At 47.2% G+C, this 27,203-nt stretch overlaps 1 protein-coding gene across 3 annotated transcripts; it reads right to left on the bottom strand.

The window, feature by feature from the left end:
• Positions 1–505: 505 nt before the first annotated feature.
• Positions 506–24,044, bottom strand: ZNF667 (zinc finger protein 667). 3 transcript variants are annotated; one of them, XM_005219784.4, is made up of 6 exons: positions 23,806–24,044; positions 15,334–15,497; positions 11,115–11,205; positions 9,509–9,635; positions 7,773–7,865; positions 506–3,324 (listed from the first exon to the last, which is right to left on the bottom strand). In XM_005219784.4, exons 3-6 carry the CDS (start codon positions 11,145–11,147, stop codon positions 1,745–1,747), a joined length of 1,833 nt encoding a protein of 610 aa, XP_005219841.1. In that variant the 5' UTR covers positions 11,148–11,205; positions 15,334–15,497; positions 23,806–24,044; the 3' UTR covers positions 506–1,744. The 3 variants fall into 3 exon arrangements, with proteins under 3 accessions (XP_005219841.1, XP_059732738.1, NP_001095548.1); NM_001102078.2 differs by lacking the exon at positions 23,806–24,044 and adding an exon at positions 23,197–23,286 and having other exon boundaries at positions 998–3,324; XM_059876755.1 differs by lacking the exons at positions 9,509–9,635; positions 11,115–11,205; positions 15,334–15,497; positions 23,806–24,044 and adding an exon at positions 8,926–9,021.
• Between the last annotated feature and the right edge of the window lie 3,159 nt (positions 24,045–27,203).

The following is a 27,203-nucleotide window of genomic DNA, read 5'->3' as shown; positions in this document are numbered from 1 at the left end:
TCACCATCCTTGACATTACTTGCGTACCTTATATGCTTCCATATTTAAATAGTCTGAATTCCCTAAACTGCAAGTGCCTGCAGGCAAGAACAGTGTCTTATTAGTACACATAACATGTTTTAGGTTTGTGACCATTGATTTGGAACCAACATCTAGGGCAGATTGGCAGAGGACTTAACAAAGTAGAGGGGTGTGTGTACAGAACGGTAGGGAGAAAAGACATGGCCCTCCATGAGCCTTCTCTGTGTCGTCTGCTCATCCGTTTGCTTGAAGTGCTGGTTTTTATGCTGAGTTTGCACACTGATATGACAAGTTTAAATGGAAAATTAATTGTTCTATTATACTGCATGCATGCTCCCTTCATAAATCCAGTTGTTATTTTCTCAGCTGTGTTCAAAGTTAGAGTGACCTCATGTGATCAAACAATCCACATAGTTGTCTTAACAACATATGGGTATTTTCAAAAATAGCTTTTGCAATAGGAAAACACACAGAAGAGTCCAACTGTATATAAGCCAGTTCCAAAAAAGAACTCTGATTTTATTTCTTATATATTTTGCACAAACTGGAAAGAAGGACTGAACACTATTGTATATATGGTGAACAGCTGACAAGAATTAAGAGCCTGGCACATAAATGCAGGGTTTTTCTCATGTATTAGTTTAGTTTGCCATAACAAAACACCATAAACTGAGTAATGTAGAATTCATCTCTCACAGTTTTGGAGGCTGCAGGTCCGAGGTCAGGATGACACACAGCTGGATGCTGGTGAGGGCTAGTTTGACTTCTTGTGTCCTCGCACAGCAGAGATCTCTGGTGTCTCTTCTTGTAAAAACACCATTCCTATTATGAGGACCACATCCTCAAGACCTCATCTAACCCTTACTATATCCCCAAAGGCCTCAATTCAAATACAGTCACATTGGGGGTTACGTTTTTAACATGAATTCAGTCCACGACATCCCATTCTCCACCAATCACTTGTGGCACACCAGTGTTCTTACATAAAAATACCAATGTTTATTCATATAAATATAAATTCATATACAAACAAAACAATAATTTCTCCCCATTCTGAAGTTCCTCATTCTTCAGTACATCCTGTTTTTTCCCCATTAGCTTGTCCCAGGCTTGTTAGATTTTTCACACCATGAAGATCATATATCTTCATATCGACAGAGACAGTATGGTAATGATTCTATCGCTCCACACAATTGTGAGTGCTATTATCTCTTTACTCAGTCTTCTTTATTCTCACCCACAAGTTACTGTTAGCTAAAAATGGCACCCTGGTTTGTGAGAAAATTCCTTCTGTGATACTTCTAAAGGACAAACTCAAACTCTTTCTTCACATGACCTTAAGTCAGGCTCACAGATCCATCCAGAAAAATGGATTTACAATTTACTTTGTTGTACATGACCAATGAAATGGCTTTAAAGTTACGATGGAAATAAAGTATCAGTTATTTTTATCAAATGAAGAATGCTCTTCATTAAAAATGACTGACCCAATCATCTGAGCTTGTTATTTTGAAACTAACATACATGATAAAGTCACTGCTTCAGTTGATTTCAGATCCTCCAGTCAAATCACCAATGACTTTTGTTCTTTGGCTTTCAAAGTGGGACACAAAATCAAACTGCCCCATTTTTACAGTTTGTGTTACAGACATGCATTTTCCCACGCCTCTGTCTCTGCTACTTGGCTGGCCTCCCTCTCTGCTTTTACATATTTAAAACGATCTTAAGCCTTTTCCTCAGAATGTGTATTCTGATGTCGAATCAAGGATGAGCTCCGACTGTATGCCTTCCCACATTTACTACATTCATAGGGTTTCTCCGAGGAATGACTTCTCTGATGCCGAATAAGATCAGAGCCGCTGCTAAATGCCTTCCCACATTCATTACATTCATAGGGTTTCTCTCCAGTATGACTTCTTTCATGGAGGATGAGGGATGTCCGCTGGCTAAAGGCCTTCCCACATGTTTTGCATGTGTATGGTTTCTCTCCAGTGTGAATTCTTTCATGTTGGGCGAGGTGTGCACTCTGACTGAAGGCCTTCCCACACTGATCGCATTCATAGGGTCTGTCTTCACTATGAATTCTCTTATGTCTCGTAAGAGAGATGCGGTGACTGAAGGCTTTTCCACACTCCTCACACTGATAGGGTTTTTCTCCAGTATGAATTCTCTGATGTTCAATAAGAAATGACTGGCGGCCAAAAACTTTACTACACTTATTGCATTTGAAGGGTTTCTCTTCAGAATGAATGTTCTGATGTATTTTAAGGTTGGCAGTTCCAGAAAACATCTTCCCACACTCTTTACATTCAAACAGTTTCTTTTTCTTCGTATGGACTTTCTGGTGTTGGATAAGGGATGAATGCCGATTGCAGACCTTCGCACATTTATTACACTGGTATAGTTTCTCTTTATTATGAATTCTTAGATGTAGAATAAGGGTTGAAAGCCGCCTGAATATCTTCTCACATTTATTGCATTTGTGGGGTTTCTCTGAATTATGAATTCTCTGATGAAGCATAATGGATGAAATTCTACTAAAGAATTTCCCACATTTTCTGCATTTATAAGGATTCTCTAAATGGTGACTTCTCTGCTGTAGACTGTGACTTAAGGCCTTCTCACTTTCACAAGTTTTCTCTCCAGTATGAATTCTTTTATGTATAACAAGGACTGATTTCTTACTGAAGACTCTCCTACATTTATTGCATTTGTGTATTTTCTTTCCACTGTGAATTTTCTTATGAAGTAAAAAAGATGACATGCGAATGAAGGCTTTCTTACATTTTCTGCACTGGTAGACATTTTCAACAAAGTGGATTTTCTGATGTATACTGAGAGATGAGCACTGACTCAAGGCCTTCCCACAGTCAAAGACTTCCTTTTCACCATGAATCTTCCCATGTAGGAGCAGGGATGTTCTCTGAATGAAGCTTTCCCCACATTTATTACATTCAAAGCTTTTCCTTCCATTGTGGATTTTCTGATGAAGAATGAGGGATGAGATCTGTCTGAAAGCTTTTCTACAACTACTGCATTCATAAGGCTTCTCCCCAGCATGAGAGTTCTGATGGAATTTAAGAGATAAACTTTGACTAAAGAACTTCCCACAGTCGTTACATTTTAAAGATTTCTTCTCTGAGTGTACTTTCTTGCGTTTTATTAGGACTGAATTTTTCCTGCAGCCTCTCTTTCCTGTGGGAACTTTTTGTGGCGTGGAAACTGGTTTCTGATAGATGCTTTGCCCAGATTTGTTGCACTGATTTGGAGGTAACTTCTTGGTCTCACATTTAGACCCTAAGTCTGAAAGACATCAAGAAATTCAGTTTGTTTTCCTGTGCTAAAAAAATGAAGCTGTTTGCAATAATTATCAGTCAAAATAATAACAATGATGATAATTAGAGTAACAACTCTTTGAGTGTTTTATTATAGTTTTAACATAGTAAGGACTTCATAGAAATACTTAATAACAAATTCACGGAAGTGCAATTTGAAATGAATAAAGGTTTTATTATTGAATAAATATATACCATATACTTTGGAAGAAAAGCTATGACAATCCTAAACAGTCTATTAAAAAGCAGAGACATCACTTTGCTGACAAAGGTTCATATAGTCAAAGCTATGGTTTTTCCAGTAGTCATGTATGGATATGAGAGTTGGACCATGAATAAGGCTGAATGCTGAAGAATTGATGTTTTTGGACTGTGGTGTTGGAGAAGACTCTTGAGAGTCCCTTGGACCGCAAGATCAAACTAGTCAACCCCTAAAGAAAATGCTGAAGCTGAAGCTCCAGTACTTTGGCTATCTGGTGCGAAGAGCTGACTCATTGGAAAATACCCTGATGCTGGAAAAGACTGAAGGCAGGAGGAGAAGGGGGTGACAGAGGATAAGACAGTTGGACGGCATCACTGACTCAATACAATGGACATGAGCCTGAGCAAACTCCAGCAAACAGTGAAGGACAGAGAAGCCTGGCATGCTGCAGTCCACGGGGTCACAGAGTTGGGCAAGACTTAGCAACTGAACAACAACAACATATACCACATTAAACTCCACAAACTGTTCAATAGATACATGTGGTTTTATTGTAGGAAATGTCCGGGAAAGGCAGAAGGTAAACTATAGACAGACACAATTTGCCAAAACTCAAAACATAAGAAAAAGATGATCTGAATAGGCACACATCTGTTTAAACACTGACTCAGTAATTAATAACCTTCCCAAACAGAAAGTACCAGGCCCATGTGTGTTTGCTAGTGAAATATACAAAACATTTAAGGAAGACATCATTCCAATTCTCCATGATCTCTTTCAGAGGACAAAAGCAGAGGGAATACTTACTACCTCATTGTATGAGGTCATCATTACCTTAACACCGAAACAAGACACACCATAAGAAAATCAAAGTACAGACCAATATCCCTGTTAAATACTTATGCAAAAATCCTAAACAAAATACTAGCGAGCCAAATTCAACAGTACGTTAAAAGGATCATACACATGAGCAAGTTGGATTTATACCTGGAATACAAGGATAGTTCAACGTAGGAAAATAAATGTAATATATCACAATCACCAAATTAAAGGACAAAACCACATGATCATCTCAACTGATGCAGAAAAAGCTTTTGACAAAATTCATCACTCTTTCATGATAAAAAACACTCAGTGAGCCAGGAACAGAAGGAACTACCTCAATTTCACACCAAAAACAGTTTGAACATTTATTAATTAATTTGAATTAATAAGTGAATTAATTCAGTAAAGTGGCAGGATATAAAATCAACACTCAAAAATCAGTTTTGTTTCTATATACTACCAATGACCACTCCATAAAGGAGATTGAGAAAACAATCCCATTTACTATAACATCAAAAAGGATAAAATATTTAGGAGTAAGTTTAACCAAAGAGATGAAAGACACTGAAAACTACAAACATTGCTAAAAGAAGTCAAAGCTATAAATAAATGGAAAGACATCCTATGCTTGTGGATTGAAAGACTTAATATTGTAAAACTGCCCATACCACTCAAAGTTATCTACACATTCATTGCAATCCCTATCAAAATCCCAGTAAAATTTTTTGAAGTAGAAAAAAGTCCTAAAATTCATATAGAATCTCAAGGGACCCTGAATAACCAACACACTCTTGAAAGAGAGAAATGAAGAAGGATGCTTAGACTTCCTAATAATTAAGATGGTGTGGCAGTGACATATACAGACCAATGGAAGAGAACAGACAGCCCAGAAATAAAGTCTCATATATCTGGTCAAATGATTTTCAACAAGGGTGCCAAGACTGTCACAAAGGGGAAAGAACAGTTTCTTCCACAAATGGTGTTGGGAAAACTGGGTACCTACTTGCAAAAGAATGCACATGGACCCCTTAGTTACACTATGTACAAAAACTAAGTCAAAAATAGACTAAAGACCTAAAACGTAAGACCAAAAATTATTACGCTCCTCGGCAGAAAACACAGGGGAAAGCTTCAGGACACTGGCTTTGGCACCAAAAGCACAGGCAACAAAGGAAAGAAGAGGATGAGGCCACATCAAACGTACAGGGAAACGCAACCTACAGATACTGCAGATCACACATACGATAAAGGGCTAACGTGCAGAATACATACAGAACTTCCACAACTTAAAGACAAATTACCCTATTAAAAAAATGGGCAAAGGACTTGAATAGGTATTTCTCCAAGGAAGACAGACAAGTAGCCAATAAACATATTAAAAGATGTTCAACATCATTAATCATTAGAGAAATGTAAATTAAATCCACAATATCATCTTACAACATAAAAACAGCCTATATATATATTAAAAAACAGAAAACATGTGCTGTAAGGATTAGCAGAACCCGGAACCCTTGTGTGCTACTGGTGGAAATGAAAAATGGTGTAGCCACTGTGGAAAATGGTATGGTGGTTCCTTAGAAACTTAAAAACAGAACTACCATATGATTCAACAATACTAACACTGGGTATATATCCAAAGGAATTGAAATCAGGATCGTGAAGAGATTTATCTGTACACCCGTATTCACTGCAGCATGAATCACAGTAGCTAAGATGTGGAAGCAACCCGTATGTCCACTAACAGATGAATAAAGAAAGAAAACGTGGTATATACACACAGTGGAATATGATGTAACCTTAAAAAAGAAAATCCTGTCATGTACTACAACACGGATGAACCGTGATGACATTATGCTAAGTGGAAAAAAGCTAGTAACAGAAGGTCAAATACTGCATGATTCCATTCATATGAAGTATCCATAGTAGTCAAAATCATACCAAGGGCTGAGTGGTGAGGTGGAAAGAATTAGTATTTAGTGGGTATGGAGTTTCAGTATTGCAATACTTAAAAAGTTCTGGATACCTCTTGTTCAACAATGCAAATATACTTAATTGTACATTTAAAAACGGTTAAGATGGGAATTCCCTGGCAATCCAGTGGTTAGGACTCTATGCTCTCACTCCCAAGGGCACAGGTTCAATTCCTGCTCAGAAAACTAAGATCCCACAAGCCAAGCAGCACAGTCAAAAAATAAATAAAAACTAAATTTAAATGGTTAAGATGGTAAATTTAATGTTATGTGCTTTTTACAATTAAAAAATTAAACTCATAGCTGTAAAAATGAACTAAAAACAAAACAAAATTTAAAAACCCATAATTTAACCAATCAAAGAAGAATCTATTAATACTAGAGAAGGAAATGAGTTCTTGAAAAGCAGTCAAAATAAACGCTTATGGGAAAGATTTTTAATTTTTTTTTAATGAATGAAGACAATGATGCAAGTCAGGTCATTATAAATACAATCACTAGAGAAGTCAGAATACACACACTTTCTCTGAAGGGAAATATGAAAACCAAAGCAGGATGGGGATGAGGCTATTAAAACCTGAGCTTCTGAGACCAGAAGCTGGGGTTCAAATCCCAACTCTGGTGCTACTTCCCAGCTAGGTGAACTTGGGCAAGTCACTAAACTTCTTTGGCCCTCAGTTTCTTCATCTATAAAATCGGAATAAGAAGAGGATCGACCTTATAGAGCTGTTGGGAGGAACCTGAGTATCAAGGACTTCCCTGGTGGTCCAGTGGTTATGAATTCACTTTGTTATGCAGGATACGCAGGTTCAACCCACAGTCAGGGAACTAAGATTCCACATGCCACGGGGCAACAAAGCCTGTGAGCTCTGGAGCCCGTGTGTCATAACTAGGGAGTCTGTTTGGCAATCCAGCATGATACAACCAAGACCAGACACAGCCAAACAGGGAGAAGGCAATGGCACCCCACTCCAGTGCTCTTGCCTGGAAAATCCCATGGACAGAGGAGCCTGGTAGGCTGCAGTCCATGAGGTCGCTAATAGTCGGACACGACTGAGCGACTTCACTTTGACTTTTCCCTTTCATGCATTGGAGAAGGAAATGGCAACCCACTCCAGTGTTCTTGCCTGGAGAATCCCAGGGACAAGGGAGCCTGCTGGGCTGCCGTCTATGGGGTCACACAGAGTTGGACACGACTGAAGCGACTTAGCAGCAGCAGCCAAATAAATAATTTATTTTTTTAAAGAATATCAGATACCTAGTGAGAGGCTTGTTGAATATTAATTATTCTCCCTCTGGGGACACATACTGAAGAGACTTGAGTTTTCTGCACAACCTTGGGGTCTTTGAGGTGGAGAAAGTGGCTCTCAACTATTATCTTAAAGATGTTGCCCTTTTATGATGGAAGGCACTCACCCAAGCCCCGGCGTCTTTTCACTGGGTCCACCATCCAGGGCGCTTTCCCTTTCTCCAATAAGGTGATCACGTTTGGTCTCCGAAAGGAAAGTCCTACAACACAGGAAAAACACTGGAACTGAGCATGATGTGGGCACCACAGCTATTAGAATCAGGCTTTGTCTCAAGAGAAATGGGGTTTATTCATGCAAAAGGAGCACAGAGGATGTGAAGGGTAGGTGGAGAAAAGGATGAAAGGTCAGTCATAGACAGCATAGCTATTCACCTCTAACTCTACAAAACCAACTACTCTGGGGAGGAGCTGGAGCAGAACTCCCGAGGCTGGTCATTTGGTGACAGTCTTCCCACAGGCGAGCCCGCATCCTCTGGTCTGCTGTAACCCACACTCCCATGCCAGCTGCTCCCTGTCAGCATCCGCCAATAGCAGTACTGGCGGTTTCCATTTCTGCTTTGCTTTTTTCCGCTGTGACTCCCAGAACGAGCCTCATGTTGCCCCCTCAGCAGGATAAACAAAACAGGCAGTGCTCCCCTCTCCTTTTGAAGTCTGAGTCCTATTCCCAAAGTCCTTAAAACTCCAAACTCTTCCCTCTGTCCTCCCAGCCCTAGGATGATGTGTCCTGCAGTTACCATCTGTTACCTCAGCGTCCAATATTCACCTTTTAATAGTACCTGTTAAAAGTCAATTCTTTAAATTATTTCTCTCAAAAACAAGTCCTCAAAAGGTTATATATATAGTTACTATTGATATATGACCAGTACCTACCACTCCTAGACATACACCCAAGAGAGATGAAAATATGCACCCACACAAAAATTTGTCCATGAACATTCACAGCAGCAGATTCATAACAGCCATACAGTGGAAACAACCCAGATGCCTATCAACTGGGGAATGGAAAAAGAAAAGGTGGAATATTATTTGGCCATGAAGAGGAAATGAGGTACTGATACATGCTACAATGCAGATGAACCTCAAAAATATTACCTTAAATGAAAGAAGTCAGACACAAAGGACAACATATTTAATTTCATTTTTATGGAACACCAAGAATAGGGAAATTCATAGACAGAAAGTAGATAATGGTTTAGTGTTTGCCTAATCTGGGGGCGTTAGTTGGCACAGGTAAATAAAAAAGTGATTGATGATAGTTACAGGCTTTCTTTGGGGGGTAATGAAGATGCTGGAGAAGACTCTTGAGAGTCTTGGACTGCAAGGAGATCCAACCAGTCCATCCTAATGGAGATCAGTCCTGGGTGTTCATTGGTAGGATTGATGTTGAAGCTGAAACTCCAATACTTTGGCCACCTGATGCAAAGAGCTGACTCATTCGAAAAGACCCTGATGCTGGGAAAGATTGAGAGCAGGAGGAGAAGGGGACGACAGAGGATGAGATGGTTGGATGGCATCACCGACTCAATGGACATAGGTTTGGGTGAACTCCGGGAATTGGTGATGGACAGGGAGGCCTGGCGTGTTGTGGTTCATGCAGTCACAAAGAGTTGGACACGACTAACTGACTGAACTGAAGATGTTCTAAAATTGACTATGGTGACGGGTGCTCAAGTCTGTAAATACACTTAAAAAACCAACTGAACTGTATACTTCACATGGGTGAATTATACCTCAATAAAACTGTTAAAAAAAAGCCAAACTGGAGTGGCTTCTATTTCCCTGACTAATTGATTCATCTCCCTCAACAGTCCAGTTGTGTATCATGGGAGCAGGAGAGCCTTACCGAGAGAAACCAGGTTCTGGTAGTTTTCCAACATGACATCTTCATACAGATCCTTCTGAATGGGGCTCAGCCATTCCCACTCCTCCTGGGAGAAGTAGATGGCCAAATCCCCAAATGTCACTGGTGCCTGAAATGGAAAAGCAGATGTCCTTTCACTGCGGGCTTGTGCTGCCACACGGCTGGAGAAAACAGGGGACTTCCAAACATGGAAGACACATGATGCCAGGGTTCTATTAAGGAAACACTGAGGTTCTGAGATCAAAAGGGGCAGTTGTAATAAATAAAACACAATGCAATATGATACAGCTGGTGTTAAAGGTTTTGTTCCATCAACTTGCACATCAACTTGGATTTACACGGCACTGACAAAGACAAGGCATTCTTCTAGGTACCCTGCATGCACTAGCCCATGTTAGGCAGTGACTGGGGCACTGCCCAGAGGACCACAGCAATGGTACAGATACGGGAACTGAGGCCGAGAGAGGTGAGGTAACTTACTAGAGGTCTAACAGCTTGTAAATGGAGAAGCTGGGGTTCAGTCTGGGCAGTCCTGCTTGTGATTCATGTCCCTAACCAGATGTGAGTGCATTATACGTGGCAAAATTTTTGCAGATGTTATCAAGGTTAAATCAGTTGACCTTGAAATAGAAGGAAGTAGCCTGGATTATCTAGGTCGGCTCAGTGTCATCACAGGAGCCCCCAGGAGCAAAGGATTTTCTCCAGCTGGCGGAAGAGGAAAGCGGAAAGGGAAGTCGGGGAGATCTGCAGCATGAGTGGCACTGGACCTGTTGATGCTGGTTTGAAGATGGGACAAAGGGAGCCACTCGGGAAGCAGAGGAGAAGGAATGAAATTTTGCCAGTAACCACTGAGTTCAGAAGAGGACCCTGAGCATCAGATGGGACCACAGCTGGCGGACAGCTTGATTTCACTCTTGTGAGACCCAAAACAGAGGACCCAGCTAACCCAAGCTGGGTCTGAACCCCAACCCACAAACTTGTGAAAATAACTGTATGCTGTCTTGAATGGCCAAGTTTGCAGCAATGGGGAACGAATACACACAACTTAAAGGGCAAAAGTGTCCATTATGAGAAACTGCATTCAGGAGGCTTACTGTAGAAAATTGCTTGACTGCTAAAATCTTGAAACATGCCTATCATAGGCGGCTGCCTCACTGGCCTGGGTCCAACTAACTCTACCTGAATACCAACAGGGTCAGAAGTCTCGCAAAGTTAGAGAAGTTTCCTCCTCGTAAATACGGGCTGTATAAGTAGAAACAACGGCAACATTAGAGATTAACTCTGGAGGACAACATCTAGCCCTCTGCCCCAGCAGGTCCCACCTGGGCACTCATGTCCACCTTGAGAAATCACGGTGTCTCTGGCCTTCTCTCTGGGGAGGGAAGACAGGCAGAGCCCCTGGAGATGCTGAATGCATAGGTGAAAGGTCATGCACACACTGAGAAAAAAGGAGAGGGGGCCCCTACTCACGCTCCCACCCTCTGAGGTGATGGAAGGAAACCAGGGACCACGTCTTCATGGGGCTGGAAGGAAAGAAATGGTTTCCTACAAGGCAGAAGAACTTTCCCGAAGGAAGAGCAGTGCTCACCTTGGACTTGGACTTCCCCCGAGCCGCAGGCATCCTCTCCTCTGTCTTAGGGCTCACAGCTGGAGGAGGGAAGAGCACTGAGAAGGTGAACCTGGGGGAGAAGAGAAGCCGTGAGACTGCCTGCGCCATCGGGAGGGCCCACAGCCTCCAGGCCCACACCTTGGTCACACACACACACCGGGTAAGTCAGAGCATTGTCTGAAACATTGCTGCCCTTTCTCAGCACCAGGGAGAAGCTGCAGCCAACACCGTCTACTCCTGAGATCACAGGAGGCGCCAGGTCAGGAGACAGTGAAAGGGGCAGACACCTGCTCTTCAGCTGACAAGTAGCTGTGGCGTGCCTGCCACGTGCCAGGAGCTGTCCCAGGGCCTGGCGGGGGAGCAGAGTCAGAGCAGAGACGCACCTGCTCTCGGTCCCTTACGTTTCAGCAGGGAGGACAGGCCCACACAGAGTCCAGCGTGAGCCGCGATCCCTGCTGTGAAGGAAACTGGACCTGAGCAGGGAAGGAGGGGCAGGCGGGGGGGAGGCCTCTCAGAAGAGGCCACCCGGAGCCGAGGTGTGACTGCAGCACACGCATGAGTCACCTGGGCACGGGGAGAAAGACATTCTGGGTAGAGGTACAGCAGGTGCAAGAGCCCTGCAGCAGGCACACGCTGGGCGTGTGGAGGACAGAGAGAATGCAGGTGAGCAGAAGCACCGTGGGAGAGCGGGGAGATGGTGGGCCTGCGGCGGGCACATGCCAGCGTATGGAGGGCAGAGGATGGTAAGTGGAAGCAGCATGAGAGAGCGGGGAAATGGTGAGCCTGAGGTGACTGGGGTCAGGAGGGGCCGGGTCATGAAGGGGGTGACAAGCAGTATGGAACTGATCTAAGTGTGATAAGGTGTGAGGAGGGATGGTAGTTGAGTAAAGGAATGATGTGACTGACTTAACATTTAACAAAAATTTTTCTTGGTGGCTATGTGGCCAATACTATGAACGTGTGTTGGTGGGGTATGAAGGAGGAAGCAAGAGCTGCAGAAGGGGCTCATTAGACAGGTGCGCAGAAATCTGGAAGAGAAACCTCAATGGTGTGCACCAGGGTGAGAGAGTAAGAGCTGAGATGTCAAGAATCACCTCCAAGGGAGGCCCTCTATCACCCCGTCACTCTGTACCTGTCTCGTCCAACATGAATACCAGCGGACACTGAGTTCTGGAAATAAGAAACTGTTTCATTTTATTTTATTTCAATTCATTTATTATTAAAACTATAAAAATGATAACTACTAGAATCATCAAATTACAATTTATCACTAATCTAAGATTAAAAACTGATCCTTAGTTCAGTTACTGTAAAGCTTTTAAGTATGTCTGGAACAGTTTGGGTTTGTTTCTTTGGGCCATGCCATGTGGCTTGTGGAGTATCTCAGCCCCCCAACCAGGAATGGAACCCAGGCCACAGCAGTGAAAGCCCAGAATCCTAACCACTAGGCCAACAGGGACCACCCTCCAATAATAAATTTTACAAAATTTAAATATAGATCAAATATCTCCAATAAAAATTAAGTGTCTGGATTGAGGTGCACTCTAACCATAAAATACATAACCATAAAATACATGATTTTAAAGACCTAGTATGAAAAAAAATAGAATGTAAAAAATCCCATGGGTAATTGTTTATATTGATTATAAGTTGAAAAGGTAATATGTCAGATGTACTGTGTTGAGTTTTAAAATGTATTATTAATAAGACTACACAATGTTGGAAAGACAGTCTCTTCAACAAATGGTGCTTGGAAAACTAGACAGTCATATGTAAAAAAAAAAAAAAAAAAAGAAACTAGATCATTCTTTAACTCCATACACAAAAATAAGCTCAAAAAAGACCTAAACGTGAGACTGAATACTATAAACCTCCTATAGGAAAACATAGGCAGAACACACTCACATAACCACAGCAATATCTTTTCAATTCATCTCACAAAAAAATGGAAATAAAAACAAACAAAAACAAATGGAATGGGACCTGCTGCTGCTAAGTCGTTTCAGTCGTGTCCGACTCTGTGCGACCCCATAGACGGCAGCCCACCAGGCTCCCCCGTCCCTGGGATTCTCCAGGCAAGAACACTGGAGTGGCTGCCATTTCCTTCTCCAACGCATGAAAGTGAAAAGTCAAAGTGAAGTTACTCAGTTGTGTCCAACTCTTAGCAACCCCATGGACTGCAGCCTACCAGGCTCCTCTGTCCATGGGATTTTCCAGGCAAGAATACTGCAGTGGGTTGCCATTGCCTTCTCCAGGAATGGGACCTACTCAAACTCAAAAGCTTTTGCACAGCAAAGGAAACAAAAAACAAAAAGACAGCCCACAGATTGGGAGAAAATATCTGTATCAATGTGACTGGTAAGGGATTAGTCTCCAAAATTTACAAACAGCTATGATACTTAACATTCAGAAAACTAAGATCATGGCATCTGGTCCCATCACTTCATGTCAAATAGATGGGGAAACAGTGGAAACAGTGACAGACTTTATTTTGGGGTCTCAAAAATCACTGCAGATGGTGACTGCAGCCATGAAATTAAAAGACACTTGCTCCTTGGAAGCAAAATTATGACCAACCTAGACACCATAATAAAAAGCAGAGACATTACTTTGTCAACAAAGTTCTGTCTAGTGAAAGCTATGGTTTTTCCAGTGGTCATGTATGGATGTGAGAGTTGGACTATAAAGAAAGCTAAGTGCCGAAGAATTGATGCTTTTGAACTGTGGTGTTGGACAAGTCTCTTGAGAGTCCCTTGGACTGCAAGGAGATCCAACCAGTCCATCCTAAAGGAGATCAGTCCTGAGTGTTCATTGGAAGGACTGATGTTGAAGCTGAAACTCCAATCCTTTGGCCACCTGACACGAAGAGCTGACTCACTGGAAAAGACCCTAATGCTGGGAAAGATTGAGGGCAGGAGGAGAAGGGGATGACAGAGGATGAGATGGTTGGATGGCATCACCGACTCAATGGACATGGCTTTGGGTGGACTCTGGGAGTTGGTGATGGACAAGGAGGCCTGGCGTGCTGCGATTCATGGGGTTGCAAAGAGTCAAGACACGACTGAGGGAGTGAACTGAACGGAACTATGATACTTAACAGCATCAAAACAAACAACCCACTCAAAAAGTGGGCAGAAGACCTAAGCAGACATTTCTCCAAAGACGACACACAGATGGCCAATTGGCACATGAAAGATGTTCAACATAGCTAATTATTAGAGAAATGCAAATCATAACTACAGTGAGGTATCACTTCACACCACTCAGAATGGCCATCATCAAAAATCCACAAACAATAAATGCTAAAGAGAGGGTGGAGAGAAGAGAACCCTCCTACATTATGGGTGGGAATGTAAACTGGTGCAGCCGCTATGGAGAACAGTATGGAGGTTCCTTAAAAAACTAAAAGTACAGCTACCATGTGGCCCTGCAACCCCAGGCCTGGGCATGGATCTGGAGAAGAACATGACCTGAAAGGAGGCATGCACCCAACGTTCACTGCAGCAGTGCTCACAACAGCCAAGACATGGAGGCAACCTACATGTGCACCGACAGAGCAACGGACAAAGATGTGGACACACATACAGTAGAGTACACTCGGCCATTAGAAAAACGAGACAATGCCATCCGCAGCAACACGGACGGACCTAGAGAGTGTTCTACTCAGTGAAGTCAGACAGAGAAGGAGGAATACCGTTTGACATCCCTTACACGTGGAATCTAAAAAGAAATGACACAAAAGAAGTTACTTACAAAACAGAAAGAGACTCACAGAGAACGAACTTATGGTTGCTGCAGGAAGGTCATGTACACGCTGCTGTAGTCTGCAATGTCTGCCGATTTCTATGGTGTAGAGACTGCCATCAGAGTGTGCTATAAGATATCGAACTGATGCCACTGAACCTGAGGCTGGGGAGACGTGTGCCCCACGGGCTTGCGTGAGCCGGGGTGGGCCAGCTCCAGCACTCCACTGCCATGCGGCCTCTAAGCGCTTCTGACTAACATCCCTGCACAGCAAAGGAGGGCTAATGTCTAACTCACCAGCCTGAGAACACCCCAAAGCAGCTGCCCAACACATAAAACTCCTGAAGTCTTCTGTTTTTTTGTTTTTTTTTTCCTGCAACAACCATATGACTTTTGCATTCCACATCATGATAAATCTGTGTTAATATAAAAACTGTATTTAAAAGTCACTTACCAGATTCTTCCTTTCTGGTTCCTCAAGTCAAGTGGACTGCTCCAGGAAGTGGCATGGCGTCCATCCTGTGGTTTCTCATAGCTGCTTGTGCTCGTCACACACTGTGAATTGAAGGTGTGTGATTCTTGTCCACGAAGTAATTTCCTCCAAGGAACTCGGCACAGCTGGGAGGAAAGAACAGCAGTTTGTCGTTAGATAATTCTGGATTCGAAGTTTGCCTCTGCCGATTACTGGCTGTGGGAGAGCTACATAGAGCCTCAGTCTGCTCATCTGTACAATGGGGTAAACACAAATCTGCCTCGCCCTAAGCTGGCAGAAGTTGACCTGAGTTACCCTCAACTACAGGCACACAGCTATCTCTCGCCTTCCTTTTCCTTTTTAATTTGGTATACACCAAGCATCACCAAGGACGCCTGACACCCACCAAGAGGGCTGCGGCAAGAATTCTCACACAGGGCTGCTTAGAGAGACCGGTGACTTGGCAATACCGCCTAAGACTGAGGGTGCACATACTGTTTGACCCAGGTATTTCTGATACGTCTTTGGACATTCCTGCGTGTGTGTAAAATGACAGGGTTTGCAGGAGGAGCCAGGGCAGTGCTTCGGTGGAGGGCATGCATCTGGAGCCAGGTGGTCTGGGTTTAGCTTCCAACTTCGCCACCCACTTCCTGAGTGACTCAAATGCCCTCCCTGACCTCTCTGGGCCTTAGCTTCCTCAACAGCCAAACGAGGAAAATAACCAGGACAACTCCACAGGGCTGCTGTGAAAATTAAATGAATGAAAACACTCAATGAATTCAGGGGAGCACCAATGCTAAACAAGTGTTAGTGTTTACATTATCATTACCTTACTAAGTCCGAGCTCCAGTGCTCAGCATATGACAGACCAAAGAACCAAGAGACGAGCTGCTGGAACAAGGAACAGTGACTTTATCTGGAAAGCCAGGAGATGAGAAGGTGGCGCACTCATGTCCCAAAGAACCACCTTGCCTGAGTTAGAATTCAGGCTTCTTTTATGCGAAAAGGGGAGGGAGTAGAGGCAAACATTTCCTGGTTCCAGTCAGCCTCTGAAAGGGATGCGTTAATTTCTTCCTGACTGCAGTCATTCACAGGTGGCCCTGGTCAGGATGATTCCAGAGACCTAAACAAAGGTATTTTACCTCCATGCTCATTACCTGGCAGACAGAGTTCCCGGAGATGGGCCACTGGGTGTAACTTAAGCTTACAAGCAATGGCCCTTTAGTGATTAACCTGTAATAGAATACTAAGGTTCTCCCCATTATGATTAACTACCTGTCAAGAGCCTGGAAACAACTGCGTATCAGTAAGAAAAGGAGTGAACGCTACATGCACATATGGGGCACCAAGCAGCCTGACAAGGAATAAGGCAGCACTACACCAGTGGGTCTTTACTGTGGGTAATTTTGCTCCCAGGAGATGCAATGTCTGGGACATTTGTAGTTGTCCCAGCTTGAGGGGTGAGGTGCTCTAGGCATCTAATGGGCAGAGACAAAAGACGCTGCTAAACATCCTATAAGTTTCAGGACAGTGCCCGGAGCACAGAATGAACAATCAGGCCCACGATGTCAGCTCTAAGGAGGCCAAGAGATCTGCTGTGCCTGTCGTGTGTGAAATGATTTCCAAGACATGGTATAATGATGGAGAATAGGTGTAGAGGAAAATGCTTAGGAGAAAAAAAAACAGGATATGAATACTTGAGTGAAAAGGCACAGACAAGTTCTGGAAATGGAATAAAGAAGTTGGTAGCAATGACTGTCCCTGAAGAATGGAATTGGGTCACTAGGTTTCAAAATTCCCTTTTCCCTATCTACAATTTGCCAAGTGCATAGACAATCACCTCTTCGAAACAATAACACAAAATAAAGTGCTGGATCCCACTATACATCAGGGGAGAGGTCTAAACTGGGCCTGTATTCTGAGTCCCAGACCACAGGGTGGGAAAGGGCTGTGCAATTTAATTTAGCACCACACTAAAGCCTTGCTCCTAAGATGAGGATGGCTAGAACCTGGATGAGTACAAGCTTCAAAACTTACTGGTAAGCTCTACCCCACACTGCTGCCAGTGTTGCTGGCTCCTGGCTCTGGATACCGTGGGGCCGGAGCCTCAGCCCTGACTGCCACCCCCGGCCCAGGCAGGAAGGAGCCAAAGGTCGTGGCGGTGGGCGACAGGGGCCATGGCGAGACGTCGCTGCTGGTGGTGCACGGCCAGGGCTCCTTCCCTGAGCACTACGCCCCGTCCATTCAGCAAGGACATGGCCAGCATGACTATGGGCAGCAGGGAGGCGGCCAGGAACCCCCATGACACTGCTGGGCACGAAGACTACGACGGCTGCGGCCCCTGTCCCACCAGAACACCCGCCTTGTGCCCACCTGCCAGGATGTCACGAACCCCACCAGCTATGGCAACGTTCTCACGGAGGGCTTCCCTGAGGTCACACGTCTCTGCGTGGGGTCCCCATGCTGCTCACTGGAGCTGGGGAAGGACTCGGAGTGGCTGCACAAGCTTCAGCAGGCCCTGCACTCCCAGGCTCCCTGGAGTCCAGCACCTGCACGCAGGGCCAGCGTGCCCTCTACCTGGAACGTTCTGCCGTTTCGGGAGAACGAGGAGGACATCTAAGAGGCCGCCGAGGCTGCCCTGAGCACTCTGCATAAGGCACAGTGGCACAAACAAAGCGGCTGCACCTGTGGCTTGGACACCTCCCGGCGGGCACATGGCCCCCATGGCAGGACGGACAGTGCCCAGGTCCGCACGCACAGACTGCCCTCCGGATCCGGCCCCTCCTCGGCTCTCAAAAGGTGCTTGGAGCCGGGCGTCTCCAGGACCTCGTGTCTGGGGCCTGTGGTCAGGCTCTTGGCACATTCTGGAACTCTCTCCTTTCCCAGCTGGGGCTCTGACCACAAGCTCCCCTCCAGCCTGGTGACAATGGTGGGGAGGGCGGATTCTGTCCCTCTGGACCCCGAAGCTGGCATCTGTCCTCAGGACTCAAGAGTGCCCTCATCACAGCCAGCCCCCAGCTGTGTCAGGCCCCGCACAACAGGTCCTCAAGGCCTATGCCTGAAACACGAAACGACGTCCGGCATGTGGACAAAGGTGGACCTGGTGGCCTTCGACAGCTCCCAGGCCTACTCTCCCAGGCCACCCCTCCCTGGGCTCCTGAGAAGGCACGGCTGCATCCTCCAGCTTCCAGCTTTCTCCCCTCAGGAACTCGGGCAGCACAGTGGGGCCGGGGCCCATGAGGGGACATGGGCCCCAGCCCTGGGCGTGTGGGCTGCACCAGCCCCCTCCCACCTCCTCATGCAGAGGACTTCAGTCTCAGCCCTCAGCCCAGCCACCATCTTTCCAGGGCTGGACGCACAGGAGGCAGAGAAGAACTTCTCTCAAAAAGCATTCCCTGGACCATCTATCTGACTCCTGCTCAGCGACCTGCAACCCTCCCCCCACTAGTACTTGCCAGAAACCCGAGATGAAAAGTGACATCAGCTCCAAGTGCCCTTGGGCAAGTCGGGTCTCTCTACAGACTGTTGCCCCACCTGCAGAAGGACAGCACTGGCCTATTAAACTGTCATCACGCTCCCCTCTGTCCCTCACCAGCCCCACTTCTGCTGAGAGGTGGAACCACATGTGGAAGCCAGGCCATCCTGGCCACCCGAGAGAACAGACTCGATGAACCCCCAGCACAGACTCACCGAACCTCCTGAAAGGTCTGAGGTCAGGGGCCCCAAGTTTTTAAACAAGTGCCCTGGGTGACTCTGATGTCCCACAGACTGGGAGCTCGTGGCTCCTGAGTAAACCTGGGAATCAGCATTACCTAAGATGAGCTCATGGTAGCCCGTGGTTCCTGCCCGCCCTGGTTCTCTCCCACCTCCCTGGCCCAGTGCTTCGGCCTCCAGCAGGCCTAAGAAAGAGAATTCTGAAGTCCTCCCTACCCCACCTAGGTTCCCCAAGGCCCAGCCATGGCCTGGGGAATCAACAGAGCATTGTGTCCAAGACCTCGTGGAAAAATCATAGTCTAAGGCAGAGGTCCATAAAATACAGTGTGTGGGCCAAATCTGGCCACTATTTTTGTAAAGTTTTGCTGAAACACACACACACACACAAGTTACTGGACAGTGGGACTTCCCTGATGGCGCAGGGGATAAGAATCTGCCCACCAGTGCAGGGGACACAGGTTCGATCCCTGGTACAGGAGGATTCCACATGACATGAAGCAACTAAGCCTGTGCACCACAATTAATGAGCCCTTGAGCCACAACCACTGGGCCCACATGCTGCAACTACCAAAGCCCGCATGCTTAGAGCCTTGCTTCGCAACAAGAGCAGCCACGGCAATGAGAAGCCGGCTGCTCACCGCAGCTAGAGACAGCCTGCGCAAAGCAACGAAAACCGAGCACAGCCAAAAATAAGAAATAATTTTTTTTTTAAGTTACTGGACAGTGGCATGCCTCCCTTCTGGGCACAGCACCCCCGTGATCCGGGGGGCTCTGCTGGGTGTCGAGTTGGGGACGGGTCCTGACACACCTGAAAGGCACAGTCTCACTGCCTCTGTTTAGCCAGCCCGTTCCTGCTGTACCACCTGTCTAGTATTTTAAGCTCACTCTCACCCTGAACCTGAAAGCCCCAGATACCAGGTGTGATACAGGAAGGTACTTTTTCCAAAGACGCAAACACAGCTGAACAGAAAACACAGGCTTTGCACCTGAATGCCAGCCCCGCCATTTTCTCTGCTGGGCGTGGGAATAGATTTGACTTCCTCACTTAAAATGGGATGGGGCTAGGAATGTCCCTACTGCAGCCAAGTGCAGCGGTCAGGACTGCCTTTGACAAGATACTGGAAGCACCGGTCACTGGTATCTCCTCTTCCCTCCCCGCCATCAATTAATTTCTCTTATACTGAGAAGCCCCAGAAGAGCCCACAAACTCTCACAGCCGTAGCTCTCAACCCTGTTTGTACACAGTCATCTCTCGGGAGTCTTTTTAATTAAAAACTGATGGCGGGGCCCGATGCCAGAATAATCAAGTCAATCTCTGGGACCTGAGTCCAAGCATGTCTTATTCGTATCTTCTAAGATTTCTACTCTATGCAAAGCCACAGGTTAGAACTACTGCCCCAGTCTTGGAGCCCCAGAGATCTCCCTGTTGAAGCCCAGACCTGAGCACTGGAGAGAAGAAAGTCTTTGATAAGCTCAAACTCTTATATTCCCTGATCAAAGAATTTCAAGGACGGACTTCTCTGGTGGTCCAGTGGTTAAGAATGTGCCTGCCAATGCACAAGACATGGGTTCAATCCCTGGTCCGGGAAGATCCCACATGCCTCAAGGCAACTAAGCCCACGTGTGCCACAACTACTGAGCCCGTGCTCTAGAGCCTGGGATGCTCTGCCACAAGAGAAGCCACCACAGTGAGAAGCCGGCGCACTGCAACTAGAGGAGCCCCTGCTCCCCACCACCAGAGAAAGCCCGAGAGCAGCAATGGAAACCAGTGCAGCCAAAGATAAGTAAATAAATCAATAATCTTTAAAAAAAAGAATTCCAAGGAGTCATTCCTGGCTTTGGAGTTAACTGAGACGTCCACAGGAAGCCTTGGTGTGAAAACTGAAAATGCACCTGCTGTCACCGTATTATCCCTTCACCCTGCTTTACTTTTTAAGACACTTATTGCCACCTGCTATAAATTTAACTTCCTCTCTCTACTAAATGCAAACACCAGATGAGTAGAAACCGAGTCTGTCTTGTCAGCCTGGCCCACAGCAGGCATCTGAATGCTGAGTGAGGGATGCCTCTCAGAGCCTCCCCAGGCTGCAGGCCACAGATACCCTTTCCTTCTTTCTCATCTCCACAACAATATCCCTCTACCCCCTCTCTCTTCGAGCCCCCTCCCTCTCCCGCCCACCCTCAGGCCCTGAGAACGTTCATGGTGTGCCCTCATCATGCTCCTGTACACTAGTAGTTCTTGACTAGGAGGACTGTATCCGCCACAGGACGCCAGGCTGTGTCCAGAGACATGTCTGCTTGTCAAAATTGGTGAAGCAGGGCGTGCTACTGGCTTCTAGCGGGTAGAAGGCAGAGATAATGCTAAATATCCTACAATATATAGGATAGCCCTCCCCGGTACCCCATTCCAACAAAAAACTATCTGCCCTAACCATCCAAAGTGCCAAAGCTGAGAAGCTCTGGACAGGCTGACAGATGTCTCCAGATCTCTGTGTTACTTCTCCCCAGTTCCTGCCACTTCCCATCTTGGATGGCAACCGCAAGTGCTCCCTCGGGACAGCTCCATCTGGGAAGACCCTCTGCTCCTGCCCTCCCAGGACCCTCACCAAAAAATTTTCAATGTAAGCTTGACCTAGACTTTAAGGTTATTTTACCTCCCGACCTGAAACCCTTTCCCTGGGGCTCCACTTTTTGCTTTTCTTCCTGTGTGGATTTTATTCTCTGTGAAATCTCTGCAATTATTGCACTAATAATAAAGCAATTATCATTTATATATTGCTTACTTGTGTCAGGCACTTTTCGATTGGGTTGATCAAAAGGTTCACTCGAGTTTTTCCATAACATTTTACAGAAAAACCCAAACAAACTTTTTGGCCAACCCAGTACTTAACATTCACCACAAGCATAAGATCAGTCCTACTATCTCCATTTGCCAGGGGCAATATACGTGACCTCTCCGCAAATCACACAACAACTGAGGGATGGAACCAGAAGTCCCAGAGTCCCCCAAGCTACACTGTTAGGAAGCAAACACACAACCATATGCAGTCACAGGTCCCAGAGACCAAGGAAGACCGCATGCGTGTGTGTCGCGCGCACACATGCTCAGTGTTGTCCAACTCTTTTCTGACTCTACGAACTGCAGCCCACCAGGCTCCTCTGTCCATGGGATTTTCCAGGCAAGAACACTGGAGTGGGTTGACGTTTCCTCCTCCAGGGGATCCTCCTGACCCAGGGATGGAACCTGCATCTACAGCATGTGCCACCTGGGAAACCACGGCTGACTCCGCCCTCCCTTCAGATGCGTTACTGCAGTAACAGACCCAAAGGAGCAACTGGGCCAGAAGGGTTCAGCTCCTCAGCTTCCAGGATGGCCGCCCAATCTCAAGTTCAGAGACGAAGATTCCGCTAGCATTCCCCACTGTGCCCCCACCTCAGGGCGGGGACAAGGGCACACGGCCACCAGCACCACAGCAAACACCCAGCGCCCGCGCCGGGCTGAGCCGCGCTCCGTCCTGGGTATTCGGGTTTCACGGCGTTACCCCAGGTAACCGTCCCAGCGCCGACGCGGGTGCTGTCACCACCCGATTTTACCCAGAAGCCTGCACGCCTGCGAAGCCGCGCAGCGTCCTCCCCACGGGGACCCTCCTCCCGCGGCCGCAGGGACATAGCACGACGGCGCCGTGACACCGCCACCCATGCACAACCGCAGGGCCGCTGACGCCGGACAGCCACCGGGTCAAACCACGCAGCCACGCCAGAAAGCGCCACACGGCCACTTACATGGTCACGCACGCGAACGCGCTCCAGCGGCACAGCCACACTCACACGCCGCCCCCGGCGCCCTCCCACAGGCGCAGTCGCTTCTTCCTCGCACGACCACCACAGACCTCGCGGGGACACACGAACGCGGGCCCGACGCACGTCCCCGTCCCCACACGGCCGGCTCCGTCACAGACCCGCAGAGACGCCACCATACGCCCTCCTCCCCTCACAGCACGGCGCCGCCACCACACGCTTCACACAGAGTCCTTCATCTCACACTCCGTCACCACACGACCAGACAAGGCCCCGCGGGCGGTCGCGGGCGCCCAGACACACAGGCTCAGTCAGACACACACCCACACTCACCCCGTCCTCCCGGGTCGCGTCCGGGCGGCGACCACAGCAGCTGCGCCGGCACCTCGCGCGCCCCTGGCTCCCCGTTCGCTCCCCACGCCTGCGCAGTCCCCTGCGAGACCCCCGGGCCCTCGCTGCCGGGCCCCGCCCCGTCACGCGCGGGACACGTCGACGGGCCGCGGCCCCGCCCCCAGGGCGTCCCCGAGCGCGCGAGGCCCCGCCCCTAAACAAAGCCACGCGGCGCGCAGGCGTTCATTCAGCGCTCCCACCGGCTCCGGCCTGAGGCCCCGCCCCTCACACGCCGGCCGCGGCAGGCACGCTCGCGCAATCCGAGCCGCTCTTGGGGGCGTGGCCCCGCCCGAGGCCCCGCCCCTGCACCAAAGCGCGCAGGTGCAGGGTGCGCTTTGCGCTCCCAGGGGCCCCACCTGTAGCAGTCCTTAGGCGATCACGCAGACGGATTCAGGTGCTGAGGTCCTGCCTTGGTCCCTTCAGCCAGACCCAGTCTCCCCAGTTCGCTGCCCTCCTGGGCATCCATACCTACACGCTCCTGTCCGGGGGCTTTCCGTCCTAACACCCTTCCCTCTGCCCCCAGGGCTTAAAGAGCCGTAGAGCCGGGCTCACCCGGGGCCTGGAACGCGCTCGCTGGCGCCTGCGCACCGCGAGCTCAGGCTGCTCCTCCCAGAAGCCTCGTGACTTGAGGTTGCGGGATCCCGGCTCACGGTGGCTCCGATCTGTCTGACCCAGAGTCGAGTGGACCCGGGAGAGGGGCGAAGGGATGGGTCTCCAGGACAAGGGTGGAATCTCGTTTGCGACTTGGCAGAACGAACTGCCCCAGAGTCCTTTGCGCGGCGCCTTTCGAGACTCGGACCACACTTCCCAGGAGCCTCTGCGGCCTGTTTCCACGATTTGTGATGACGCGGTTGCGTGTGGGCCCCGTGGGGACGCGGGCGCCCTCTTGTGGCGGCGCGTAAGGGGACCGCGAGACTGAGACGATGGGAGGTGTGAGCTCGGCCCTGTGATGTGGGCGTGCGGGTGCCGGGTTGCGATTGTGCGTTGTGTGTACGTAACCCACTATTTGTGGTTGTGTACTGCTTCCCTGGTGGCTCAGTGGTGAAGAATCCGCCTGCCGATGCAGGGTACTGTGGTTGGATCCCTGGGTCGGGAAGATCCCCTGGAGGCGGGTATGGCAATCCACTCCAGTATTCTTGCTGGAGAATCCCATGGACAGAGGAGCCTGCAGGCTACAGTCCATGGAGTCGCAGAAGTCGAACACGACTGAGCGACTAAACAACAACCTGTGTGGAAACTTTTTTATGTACTTATTTTTGAAAACTAATTTTGAGTGTGTGTGCCTGTGCACCTCCACCCGTCATGTGTGGCTGCTTTTGGACGATGCAGAGCTGAGTAGCGGCCACAGACATTGGTCCACAGAGGTTAAAATACTGACTCTGTACATCCCAGTTTTTGTGGTTGTGAGTTTGTGTGTCAGGGAGAACCCACAGATAGTGTGTGCCGTTTCTGGAAGTGTAACCAAGCAGGACCCCATGATGGAGGGGCAGGCCTTCCCCCACGGCCTCTGCTGCAGCTCCCGTCGGGAGTCCCCACGTAGTAGTTGATGCACATTTGCTGAGTTGTTTTGCAGCTGTGAACCCCCTTCCCCACCAAATGGACAGACTATTAATACTTGATGAGGATGAACGTGTAGCCCCAGGGCTCCTGCAACCTAAGACCAAGACCAAGTGACCAAGTGAAGTCACTCAGTCGTGTCCGACTCTTTTCGACCCCATGGACTGTAGCCTACCACGCTCCTTCATCCCTGGGATTTTCCAGGCAAGAGTACTGGAGTGGATTGCCATTTCCTTCTCCAGAGGACCTTCCTGATCCAGGGATCGAACCCGGGTCTCCTGCATTGTAGGCGGACACTTTACCATCTGAGCCACAAGGGAAGTCTGCAACCTAAGGCCTGATAATGTTAACCCATGTGACATGACCCTGCTGTGTCACCATCAGCCAGAGAACTGTGCACAAGCTGATCATCAGGATCCCCCCACACTAGTGCTTTAGAAGTGTTTCAATGAGCTCCAGAGTGTGGGCTCAGTACTTCTGTGTGGCTCACCGGCTTTGTTGCCCCAGGGCATGTGGAATCTTCCCCCATCAAGGATCCAGCCTGTGTTCCAGGCCCATTCTTATCCACTAGACCACCTGGAAGCCTTTTACTTTTATTTCTTAACAAATCAGAATTCACATGGATTTTTAAATACTGGGTTTTTTCCCCCTTATTCTGTGTGTTTGAAATTTCATGTAACTTTTTGAAGCAGCAGTAGCTTACAGTTAATAAGGAACATGGTTTTCTTTTTTGTGTATGCATGTGTGGTGGGTGTGTGTATGTATTACATTAAAACTTCATTTCTGGCACTGAACTTTTAATTTTATATGACTTCCACCTAGTATGAAATAGTATTCTTGGAACAGTGTTATTTTCAATGAAGTGTGTAACTGAACCGTAGGATAAAAGTTTGCTTCCTATGAGCATGCTTGAACACAAGAACATCAGGATATTCAGCATTTACATCCAATCCAGGAATATGAGGCCATCATTCCCATGGGAATAGGGCTTGAGGAAGCCCAGCCACCATCTCTTGGTAAATTTTATTAAAGGCTTCACTCTGGGCCACTGTGAACAGACTTTTCCAGTCCCCAGTGATTGCTGACAAATACAAAACAGTAAGTCCAGATCTACCGCATGATTGCACTCATCTCACACGCTAGTAAAGTCACGCTCAAAATTCTCCAAGCCAGGCTTCAGCAATACATGAACTGTGAACTTCCAGATGTTCAAGCTGGTTTTAGAAAAGGCAGAGGAACCAGAGATCAAATTGCCAACATCCATCGGATCATAGAAAAAGCAGGAGAGTTCCAGAAAAACATCTATTTCTGCTTTACTGACTATGCCAAAGCCTTTGACTGTGTGGATCACAACAAACTGTGGAAAATTCTTTAAGAGATGGGAATACCAGACCACGTGACCTGCTTCTTGAGAAATCTGTATGCAGGTCAAAAAGCAACAGTTAGAACTCGACGTGGAACAACAGACTGGTTCCAAACAGGAAAAGGAGTACGTCAAAGCTGTATATTGTCATCCTACTTATTTAACTTATATGCAGAGTACATTATGAGAAACGCCAGACTGGATGAAGCACAAGCTGAAATCAAGATTGCCGGGAGAAATATCAATAACCTCAGATATGCAGATGACACCACCCTTTATGGCAGAAAGTGAAGAGGAACTAAAAAGCCTCTTGATGAAAGTGAGAGTGGAGAGTGAAAAAGTTGGCTTAAAGCTCAACATTCAGAAAACTAACATCATGGCATCCGGTCCCATCACTTCATGGCAAATAGATGGGGAAACAGTAGAAACGGTGGCAGACTTTATTTTGCTGGCCTCTAAAATCACTGCAGATGGTGACTGCAGCCATGAAATTAAAAGATGCTTACTCTTTGGAAGGAAAGTTATGACCAATCTAGACAGCATATTAAAAAGCAGAGATGTTACTTTACCAACAAAGGTCCGACTAGTCAAGGCTATGGTTTTTCCAGTCGTCATGTGAGACTTGGACTACAAAGAAAGCTGAGCGCTGAAGAATTGATGCTTTTGAACTGTGGTGTTGGAGAAGACTCTAGAGAGTCCTTTGGACTGCAAGGGGATCCAGCCACTTAAATGCCCATTGTTAAGTGCCCTTTGCCATGGAGACAGCAGGGATTGAACAGGGGGAATGGATGTTTTGAGCAAGGGGTCTCAGAAAGGACCCGTGTTTCTCAGCCTCAACGTCCTCGGCGTTTGTGTCTGGAGGCCGTCCTGTACGGTGTAGTGGGTAGAGCATCTTCCCTTGCCTCCACCTCCCTCAAATTGCTGTGTAAGAGTGTTTGCTCCCCGTTTAAAGAACAGACTGGAAAATATAGGTCCTTGACCCAAACTAAAGGAAAAAAGTGTTAGTTTCTCAGTCGAGTCTGCCTCTGCA

The sequence above is a fragment of the Bos taurus genome, chromosome 18 (assembly GCF_002263795.3).
Source record: "Bos taurus isolate L1 Dominette 01449 registration number 42190680 breed Hereford chromosome 18, ARS-UCD2.0, whole genome shotgun sequence".
Classification (NCBI taxonomy): Eukaryota; Metazoa; Chordata; class Mammalia; order Artiodactyla; family Bovidae; genus Bos; species Bos taurus.
Note: the sequence above shows the minus strand (reverse complement) of the source record. Positions and strands in the feature narration are given on the sequence as shown.

Bases quoted from the DNA above. Each gene is read 5' to 3' on its own strand.
- ZNF667 (XM_005219784.4), bottom strand. From the start codon at position 11,147: ATGCCTGCGGCTCGGGGGAAGTCCAAGTCCAAG. The intron at 7,866-9,508 runs GTAAGGCTCTCC...CCTGTGTTGTAG, and splicing joins CCAGAACCTGGTTTCTCTCG to GACTTTCCTTTCGGAGACCA. The intron at 3,325-7,772 runs GTGAGTGCCTTC...GATGTCTTTCAG, and splicing joins GAAAAGACGCCGGGGCTTGG to ACTTAGGGTCTAAATGTGAG.